General features: G+C 30.7%; 1 protein-coding gene across 1 annotated transcript; it reads left to right on the forward strand.

Annotated features, from left to right (window-relative positions):
• The first annotated feature begins 1,560 nt into the window (after positions 1-1,560).
• LOC139841920 (F-box protein At2g35280-like) lies at positions 1,561-2,196 on the forward strand. The gene has a single exon (XM_071832106.1). The coding sequence runs from the start codon at positions 1,561-1,563 to the stop codon at positions 2,194-2,196; it is 636 nt and encodes a 211-aa protein (XP_071688207.1).
• The last annotated feature ends 9,668 nt before the right edge of the window (positions 2,197-11,864 follow it).

Consider the following 11,864-nt stretch of genomic DNA (forward strand, 5'->3'; position numbering starts at 1 on the left):
GAGTCGGTCAACAATCATTGGTTCACTTGTCTGTTGCCAGATTGGTTTGCAAAGACTTTCTTAAGCAATCCGAACATTATTTGGTTTATCGAAGGCTTTCCTTAGATCGTTGGCCTATCTTAGCTTGAGGTATCCCAGAATGGTCTATCTTCTCCATCGGTGTGTGATAAATAAAAACCCTAATGCTATTTTTCGATTGGGTTTGATAAGTTATTCCGATGGAGTAAACACAGACTTAGGGCTTCGTTATTTAGAAGAAGCTTCAAACAATGGGCTGAATCAGGCAGTTTATGTTTATGGTTTGATCATGTTTTCATCTCATGATTTGGAGGAAAAGGATAAGAGTTTAAAAAAACTTAATGCAAGATTTCCACCATTGCCGGATTTGGTGGTTTATGTCAGAATGGATGTTTATGGTTTGTTACTACAATTATGGCGAAGGAACCTCCATCCTTTTGCTGACTTGCACTTGCCCTATATCCGGTCACGTAGGTTATTTCCCATATGTTCATGGTTTTGAACTCACCATACCAGAGTGTATGTCGTGTTTTTGAGCTTATGAGTTAGGTTTGATTATAAATCGATTTAGGTATAATTAAATTTATGTTATTATTATGTGAAAAATCTTTTGTTATTTTGTATCAAAATTACTCATCTATTATTATTATAAATTTTCAGAAGGATATTAGTATAAATGTTTCATTTTTCCTTCAAGTTTGGTATCAATTTAACTGTTATAATATGTTTAATTGATATTATTATAAATATTCCATCTAAAACAATTAATTGTTAAATAATGAAATATATAATATGTTTAGAAAATATGACCTTTTTGAGCCTTAATTCCTAAAATGTCTCTTCATATAAAATTATTATATAATATTTTACAACTATTTTTTTTTTTTAATTTTATCATCATACCATTGGACAAGTGTTGACATACCGTGTCAATTTATTAGCCCAAAAACTACTTTAAACCCATCATTTTCACACTAAAACTTGCATCATTTTCAACTACTTTCATGTTCTACAATACCTAATAAGTGTCTACTTTACACAAAGATATCTATTTAAAAAAAATTAATACTTTTTGTAAATAATACAACAAATATATGTAATTCAAAAGAATATTCTAGAATCCATTTCTCCAGCTATGTTGAGTCAAATCTTTTCTAAAAGTGTTAAATATTCGAATTTCCTTTTTTATTTAATTTTAAAATCAAACTAAAAACTTATGTCAAAAATGTTTGCTTTTCAAATAAAAAATAAAATTACAAATATACTTTCCATATTGAGCTTTTTTTACAAAAGTATTTGAAAGATGTTTGAGGAAGTAACCATATCATCATTTAACTGCACGCGTGTTCCCATACCACGTCGCATCATTAACCGAAAAAAACAACTTTCAAGGCTTACTTTTCAGGCGGCTAAAATATCATCATTCTGATATTACTTTCTGCTGCTACAGAAGGTCAAGGTCTCAAGTACACACCATTCAAAAAAACTTCAACTTTATTTTCCAGATTTTATATTTTTTTAAAAATAATGAAAAAAATTAAAATGAATAAGATCAACAATATTGTCGATCTTCTTCCTGATGATTTGCTTGGTGAAATATTATCAAGAGTCGGACAAAATTCTTCGACTCAGTTGGGTGTTGCTCGATTGGTTTGTAAAGCCTTTTATAAGCAAGCCCATCATCCATTGGTTTATCAAAGGCTTTCCTTTGATCGTTTACCTGTAGGGTCTTGGGGTATCCCTCAAATGATTTATCTTTACCATCGTTGTTTGGTAAATAAAAACCCTAATGCGATTTTTCGCAGGGGTTTGTTATTTTATTTTGATGGAAAATACAGCCAAGATGGCCTCCGTTATTTAAAACAAGCATCAAACTGCCAATTAGTAGAGGCTGTTTATGTTTATGGTTTGGTTATGTTTGTTTCTCACGATGTAAATGAAAAGGAAATCGGTTTAAAAATTCATAATCATACATTCCCACCGATACCGGATTATGTGGTTGCTGTGAGAACAAAGGTTTATGACCTTATACATCAAACCTGGAGAATGAACCGCCATCCTTTTGCTGACGTGAAAATGAGGTGCCCTATATCCGGCCACAATGGTTATTTACCAAGAAGAAATGGGTGTGAATTAAGAAACCAGAATGCATGTCGTGCTTTTAGGCTTATGAGTTGAGGCTTTTTGTAAATCAATATGGTTTTAATTAGATTTGTGTTTTTTCCCCCTAAAATTACATTTATGTTAGTATTATGGGAAAAACAAATTTATAACAACTATGCAAATTACTCATGTAATATTAATATAAATGCCTCTTTATATTATGATATCAGTGTTGGCACATTTCTTCTTCTTAATTTTTGTCTTTTCAATTACTGTATTACTAATAACAGCACTATAGTTACTAACCAATTGACTTAAGTAATGTATAATAAACTACTAAACACTAATAAAAATAGTTATCACTTTATTAGAAATTGTGATTACTTTCAAACCAAATATACCATATTCTAATCCCTACACATTATGGATGTAAATTCCTGTTACCAATAAAGTCAAGTACAACACAAAACATTTCTTTATCCGTTGGTATTTAGTCAATAACCATAATCTCATTTTCAAATTCGAAATTCGAAATTCTGCATCATAACAAACATAATCCTTCATTATCTTCAAAAACCTAAGTTAACAGATAATTTTGGTCAAACTGTATTGTCATGAATAATAACTTCAGAAGATCTTCACGTTTAAATAAATCAAATAAAAATGAGACAAATCTTTCGGAACCAGTTACAAATAAACAAAAACAACCTACAAGGATGAAGGATTCCTTTGATGTTAATGCATCAAATTCAGGTACTACTTACTCTTTTTATTAATCTGAATTTTATAGAAAGTTTCTCTTGGCATATATTTTGATTTTTAGTATTCATCCATATTCACTATACATCAAATTTAAATACTAATAAATGTCTATTATTTTTAGAAATTTCTTCCACGGCAAAGACAATCGTTGGAAACATTATGATGAAACACAAAAAACAAAGTACAACAGCAGCAATTGGACAACTATCCTCGCCATCGTGTTCAATTCTAACAGGTGTTTCATGTTATTACAACAAAAGTTTTGTAATCTATGGTGTATATATGAAAATAATATTTATTCTGAATTTCTAAATTCAAATCTTATACATTGGTTATTCAGATATAACCAACACAACTCGATCAAAAGTGGTGACTTCATCTACAACCTAATATACATCAAGTATGATGAAAGAAAACATTTTTCAACATACGACAAATACAACGGGTGAATGTTCATATAACAATGCAACTCCGGCACCGTTAACACCATCTCTTAAAATATCAAAGGAATCACTTAATAATAGTGACAAATGTTACACTTCATCATACAGTGTATCCAAATGTAATTATTTATGACATATATAATATTCAAACCTATTTTATTTTTAAAATCTACATACTTACTTTTTTAAGTCGAAATTTTTACAAGTACATTCAAATCAGAATCAAAACTACAAGCATTGGAAGGAAAATATTACACCGATACCTTTTGACCTTGACCAAACAAACACTGATGATCTTCAAAATAAATCATTCAAAGGAATGACACCTTCCGTATGGTCAAACATGCATGTCAAAACTCTCATATGTCTCTTCCGTATGGTCTCCACCTGACCAAACTTTTCGCATATGTTGGAATGACATCTCTTTTTCACCATTCCACTCAAGTATCTTTATACCCAATATGCAGAGCATCGACCAAACAGGTCCATGAACCTTCTCTTGAAAACCCACCCAACTTTTGTTCCCTCTCCACACAGGGATAAAATAGTGTGATTCATGGAAACATCCTAAAAATTGGTCGAAGATTGTCCCGCCTTGAAGGTAAGGACAAGGGTCACTCCATTCATCATGATGACTGAACTTATTTGATATTCATGTAAAAATCTCACTTGAGAAATGTACTACATGAATTATCTATGGTTATTATTTCTTGAATAAAATTTGTGCTTGTTATGCTTTTAATAATTATCTTCCATTGTGCACAATTTAAGGGGGAGCTTTGCTCTAAGGGCGAGCATAGTTCTAGGGGGAGCTAACCTTTTTGCTTCGATAATTGGGGGAGAAATATGGATACAAGTGATGTTAACACTTGCGTATTTATAGCAAAATGTCCCTCATCACTTGTATGTTTGTCATCATCAAAAAAGGGGAGAATGTTGGTTGAATGTTGGTTAATGGACTAACCGACAAAGTTAAGTATGATGCTTAACCAAAGAAAATGTTTTGATGATGACACATACATATACACAAGTGATTATCGACATCTTAACATAAAACATACAAGTTCACTAATCCATACTTGATATTGCAAATGACCAAATCAAACAAAACTTAGAATAAAGACCACTGAAGTACACGGTCAAAGTACGGTTGACCGTATACGTGATCGTAGAAGCTCAGACTGAATCTGCAATGCAGTTTTGGAAAACAAGTTGCACGGTCGCCACCACGGTCAACCGCAGTGCGACCGCAGAATTCTCTGTCACCATTTTTGATCAAATTTAGTTTGACCACTTCCCAACATCTATAATTCATGAAACCTTTCTCAAAACGCTTAGAATAGATGCCTCCTCCATACTCAGTTGAGTTTTGGTCATAAAAACAATAATCTTGGTTAATTATGCTTAATTACATCTTAATGACAATTTAACCAAGATTAGGCATAACACATAAGTGTTAATCAATAACTTGTAATCTTAAAACTTGTCTAGACTTTCTTAAGAAGATCACCAAGTACCAACACACATAAGCTAATGTCACTAGAACACCAGTTACAATTAAAGATTACTTAGTGACAAATTAAGGCTAAATAAAGAACAACATTTTGAAGTGTAACTAGTAAAGACTTATGATTCAAAAATACACTTAGATACATTTAGGATGGTCACAAGTCCCAACTAGAGATTGCTCTTCCCTTGTGCATGTGTTGGACATTAATGTGTGCTTACACATTAATCATGCTATATGTTATATTGCAAGTAAGCTTGCTAAAGCTTAAACCATAGTGTTGTGCAAATATCCATATGATTGATTTTAGAATAACTATATCTTGCTATGTGTGAGTATTACTTGCTACTTGCTAATATGTTTAATACTCATTAATTTGTCAACTTGTTAACCTGCTTGCTACGTGTTATTAGTTAGAATACTAGGATTCTAGTAACTAGTTTACTTCAATGAATTAAGTGTAAACTGGTTCACAAAGAATAATGGTCAATAATCTATTTGGTCTTATCTACGTAACACATTATGTAACATGTCCACATACAACTTAACATTGATGTCTTTATGTAAAGACCCGTCCTAATTCATCTGGATGAATACATTACATTTGGTTACATCGCGAGGTACTTGACCTCTATATGATACATTTTACAAACATTGCATTCGTTTTTAAAAGACAAACTTTCATTACATCGAAAGTTGACGGCATGCATACCATTTCGTAATATATCCATCTATAAATGATTTAATAATATTCTTGATAAACTCAACGACTCGAATGCAATGTCTTTTGATAAATGTCATGAATGACTCCAAGTAATATCTCAAAAATAAGCAAATGCACAGCGGAAGATTTCTTTAATACCTGAGAATAAACATGCTTTAAAGTGTCAACCAAAAGGTTGTTGAGTTCATTAGTTTATCATAATCAATCATTTCCATAATTTTAATAGACCACAAGATTTCATATTTCCATTTCTCATAAACATCATGCATAAAAATCATTCATATGGATTGAACACCTGGTAACCGACATTAACAAGATGCATATAGAATATCCCCATTATTCCGGGACACCCATCGGACATGATAATTTTGAAGTACTAAAGCATTCCAAATTCCAGAATGGGGCTTGTTGGGCCCGATAGATCTATCTTTAGGATTCGCGTCAATTTGGGGGTCTGTTCCCAAATTCTTAGGCTACCAAGCTAAAAAGGGGCATATTCGGCTTCGATCCATTCAACCATATAATGTAGTTTCAATTACTTGTGTCTATTTCGTAAAACAGTTATAAAAATAGCGCATGTATTCTCAGTCCCAAAAATATATATTGCAAAAGCATTTAAAAAGGGAGTAATGAAACTTACCTAATGTATTTTGTAGTAAAAATACATAGAACGACATTGAACAAGTATAGGGTTGGCCTCGGATTCACGAACCTATATCATTTATATATATATTAAAACATATAATTGTAATCAAATAACTTCATATATTATATCTTAATTTATATATCTTACCTATTTAATTTGTATATATATATATTTAAAATAGTTAATATTTATACAGTTTAATTTATATTTAAAAAATCAATAATTTGTTATATGTAAATATTTATGTAAATAATCTTAATATATATAATTATATGTAATATCATGGTAGTTGTAATATATATAATATTATATAGAAAATATTTATTTATTATAATAATATTGTTAATATAAAAGTAGTAGTAGTAATAATAATAATAATAATAATGATGATAATAATAATAATAATGATAATAATACTACTAATAATAATAATTATGAAAATAATGGTTTTACTAATAGTAATAATACTAACATTTATTTTTAATAACTATATCTATAATTAATAAATAAGTAACTACCTCAAAGATGTAATCCTTAAAAATGAAAAATGTCCAAGTCCGGGTTTGAACTCGCGACGTCCCGCTAACCCAATTACCCCCTTCTAACCACCGTGCTGTAGATAGTATTTCTACATTAACCCACACTTATATTTATTAAACCCGTATTTTTCTTTGTTTCATTTACTTCTCCTTCTCAAACTCGATTTAATATCATCATTTATCTATCAGAATCTCATCATCATCATCATAACTCCTAATCATCATAATATTATCCTCCCTATCTTACATCATTGATCACCATCATCATCATTAACACATTTTCGTTTATCACCACCTCATCACTTTGTAACTTCACCATTATTATCAACGAATATAATCAATATCATCATTCTAATCATTCGTCATAACAAACCGTATCATCATCATAATCAAAATTACCATAATCTTAATAATCATTAACATAAATCAATTATTATTATCGTCATTTATTATTGTTATATCATGTATCAACTTTATCATTCATCATCCATTTAAACCTCAACTTAGGTGCGTGTGTTTATATAATTGTCGAGTAGAAGCCAGGAAATAGAGATGCTGAATTGCAAACTCGTGGCCCATTAATCGATTCCAAGCCCAACTGATTAACAACACTAGTTCTCGGCCCAATGATTTATCAAAGCCCAATCACTAAACTGGATTACGAAATGCAACTAATTCAATAGCAATTCAAAGGTCTGTTTTGTTGGGGCTTATATAGGAACTGCCCAAAAATCAAAAGAAAAAGCATATTGTCTATCATATGTTTGACTCAAGATCTCCAAGCATAAGGCAACGAAAATTTTGATGTTTACATCGCCATGTCATTACGGCCCTACTCTTCCTAACCTACACCGAATATATATATATATATATATATATATATATATATATATATATATATATATATATATATATATATATATATATATATATATATATATATATATATATATATATAATACTAGTAGTGACTTACAGGTGGTTTTGTTTGAGCAAAGCAAGAGTATGATAAGGACCCAATACACAACCAAGTATAAGGTTCCAAAATAGAACAAGAAATGAGGGGTTAGCGGGGTTCTATTGTTTATAATTTGTCATCCATCAAGGGGAAAAGGAAACGCCTTTATCCTCTCAACTAATCCTTGTTATTATTATTATATACCATGAAAACACACAGTTACAATAGTTTATGATTGGACAGAACAAGAGTGGATAGTTGGAGCAGAATCATGGGTGGTTGTTTGGGTTCGGTTGAATAGTAAAACAGAAAAAATATGAGTGACAAAAGTAAGATTTAAAGTGATTGTTTTTACGTCAAAAATTAATGACATTTAGCGAGCTGCACTCCTTATGAAATCGTGGTATACTCAGGGTTTTAAAGGTCATTTGGCTTGGCTCGAATAAAAGTAGAATGGCAGAAGGTTGTAATGGTTTTCGGGTTTGGGTTCTCAAACATAGAACATGATGGTTGTGGTGCTCGATCAATCAAGAAAGGAGTAGAAAGAAGAAAGGTGATTTGTGGCGGTGACCCATGGTCGTGGGTTGATGATTGTTCTACGAAGGTTATGTATAAAAAAAATGATTAGTTGTGGGTGTCGAATATGAAGGTGGTGATTGTTTAAGGTCTTCCATGGTGATTAATGGTTGATATAAATTTGTTATTTATTGAAGTGGGTGGTGATTTGATAGACAGAATTAAGAAGAAGGTAATGGGTTTTTTTTAAGTTACATAAGAGATTTAAGCACTTGTATATATATAAATGCAGAGGTGTGTGGGTGGTGGGAGTGTGGTATTATGTATCATCATATATATGCTATATATCTGATATATAGATAGATATAGATAGATAATAACCGATTGAGATATATAACATAAATATTAATTAGTTGATTGTAAAGTGGGTGGTGATTGAGAATAACAGTCGACAAAAGCAATAAGGCAATTAAAGTAGTTACAAGTGAGTGGGTCATTCATTGTATGTGTTATATAAGATTAAAAAGAAAACTGTATGGTGACTGTTACTTGTGGGTCGAGTAAAATGTAAACAATAAACTAGTGATGGCTGAATGTCTTCCAAATATACATATAATAGGGGTGGTGTTCTAGGAATATATATATATATATATATATATATATATATATATATATATATATATATATATATATATATATATATATATGCATATATTGTATACTTTATGTAATGTGTAATTGGTGTGTTGGTTGAATGATTCTTGGACATAACAGAAAGTAAGAAAATGGTTTGGTGGATGACTATCATATTTATATATAACTAGATATACTCCGTAAGTTTCAAGTTGTGGAGAGATGACCAAATTTCCAAACAGTAACTTGTATCAATTAAGTCAATTAAACAAAAAGTGAATCAATTAACATCAATCAACAACAGTGACTCTTTTAATTCCATTATCAAATCACAGATATAATTGTGATTATGTTAGTGGAGATAATAGTAACAAGTGGATTAATTTGATAGACAACTAATATAATATAATACATAAACGTGTCAAATATATATTAGCAGGCCTTACATATATATATATAGAGATATATAGATTTATTTTAATATCATGTATTGTTTTATTTACATAATTAATTAACTCATATATTATTTTAATTTATAATAATTAATATATATATATATATATATATATATATATGTGTGTGTGTGTGTGTGTGTGTGTGTGTGTATTTATTTATTTATATATTTATTTACACATAATGGTTCGTGACTCGTCGGGCACAGTCAAAGGTCAAATGGATATATGATACAGTTCAAAGATTTTAAGACTCAATATTACAGACTTTGCTTATCATGTCGAAACCATATGAAGATTAAGTTTAAATTTGGTAGGAAATTTTCGGGTAGTCACAGTACCTACCCGTTAAAGAAATTTCGTCCCGAAATTTGAGTGAGGTGGTCATGGCTAACAATAAAAATGCTTTCATGATGAATATGAGTTGATAAATAGAGTTTTTATCACCAATGAATAATTTGGATAAAACGATTCGATTACTCGAAGCGTATGAGTGAAACTATCACAAAAGATTGAGATAAGGTAATAGATATTCGTCTTTACTTTTGACGTAGTTATGTTTGAATTTAGAAATTAAGGTACGTCTTAACTTTTGACATAGTCACTGTTGAATTCCGGAATTCAAGGGAATTAAAAGAAAATCTTCGAAATCTAAAAGATTTGATTCTTCGACGAATAAGGAAATTAAGATCTCTATAATTAAATACGGTGATCTGCCTCGATTACTCTGTCTGATATTTCCATTATAAATTAAGCTTCTCCTGTTCCAATGTTGTTCACTTCTCCCATTTTCTATACTTTAATTCATATTTCAAAATCATCAGTCAATATGCTTCATCCAGTTTTAATTCTGGATATATTCCTGACTTTCATATCTGTCATTCTCTTTTTTCATCTACCACCAGAGGAATCTGTCTACTTCTACTATGCTCTTGGGTTTATAGTGTTTTTAGTTTTCCCGAGTCTTTATATTGCTATTCGTATTAATATCCATGGTTTGTGACCTCCATCATGTTATTGGGCTTTATATTTTCTCTTATATTTTGGAGCTCTTTGTCTTTTTATTTTCTTCCCGACCTCTAATAAGGCGAGTAATGGTCTAGAATTCGTAAGTATGGAGTTTCGAATGAACTTAATGTTCTAAAAAAGAAAGAACGTAATAGCACGATTTGATTTGTCATATTACCAGAATCACTGAGAATCGAACTATCAAGAATATACTATCTTGATGTGTTCAGAAGTTAAGCAGAATGAAAGAGTTATGTAACATGGCACATGATGACGTTATAATCTGTGAATCATCATGTTCCATTTAGGAACTCAGCATAACTTACTGTAATATAATCACGTTGATCAAGTGTCATTATATTATACTAACTCATGCATCAGTTCCCAACATTACTTCAATAACATTCATATTTTAAGCTCGAAAGTTTACAAAATATAGAAACTAATAGTTTCTATATGATTTAATACTGATAGCACGAAGAGATTAATGATTTCAGATAAGAATAGTTATGAAAATATCTTCAGAAATATGGAGGATATTTATAATGAAAGATACGATGATATCTTGGAATTTCTAATATCGAAGGATGGTGAAGAAAATTTGTCCGCAAGAGTTTGAAGTCAGAAGCAAGGTATTCGCTAAAGATTTTATCATAAACAGAATCATCAGGATTCTTTATGTACAAGTTTAGTCCTTGTGATTTGTTCACAACTTCCTTCATAGTTTGCTCAATCCGTTTCCCAGTTCCAACTTTTCTGAACTTTACCAACATTCTATTCTTTATCATCTAACTTCCGACAATTAAGGTCATTTACAGTTGTCTATAGTTTATGCTGCTTCATTCGGCTTTTTCAAACTTTGAAGTGTTGATTCGTAGACTGAGTGCTTTTCAGAATTTTCAGAATGAAAGATCTTAATTCTAAGAGATAAAGGTTATATGTATACATATAATTGTTTATGTAGAAACGCTGCGAGATTCAAAATACTGATTGCTGATTCTCGGTAATTGGTATGGTACTTTCTCGTTTCAAGACGCGGATGAGTATATGATAGGTTTCAATAACTATAATGATTTTTCGGAAAATCAAATATAGATGAAATTACTGGTAGGTTTACTGCCAATGTGGTGGGACATAGATGGTTCCCTGGTAACGATGACGAAAGGCAAACTTATTTATCGAAGTTATAATAGAGTTTATTCGAATGAAAAGTCGAAATTGATTTGTTGAAGCTGTGACAAAATTAGCTACTTTGGAAAAGGATTGCAAAGTTATTTTTGGTAATAACAACGCCAAAGGAGTTAGCACAGATACGTGTTAAACGTTTACTCAGGTTCCGAGTGTTTTCAGGTGCATGACTATATGCATAAATCTTTCCTTTCGTAGATGAAGTGCAGTTGGTTCATTCTCTCGATTGCGGTGTTTTCAAGAATTATGAAAGGTTTGAACGCAGATTGTAATCGTCAAGATACAAATGAGGTTTTAAGATGAGATCAAGTGGCAAAGTTGAAGAATTGTTTAGTTTCATATGTTGTAATCAATATTTTAATTCATT

The sequence above is a fragment of the Rutidosis leptorrhynchoides genome, chromosome 4, assembly GCF_046630445.1.
Source record: "Rutidosis leptorrhynchoides isolate AG116_Rl617_1_P2 chromosome 4, CSIRO_AGI_Rlap_v1, whole genome shotgun sequence".
Classification (NCBI taxonomy): domain Eukaryota; kingdom Viridiplantae; phylum Streptophyta; class Magnoliopsida; order Asterales; family Asteraceae; genus Rutidosis; species Rutidosis leptorrhynchoides.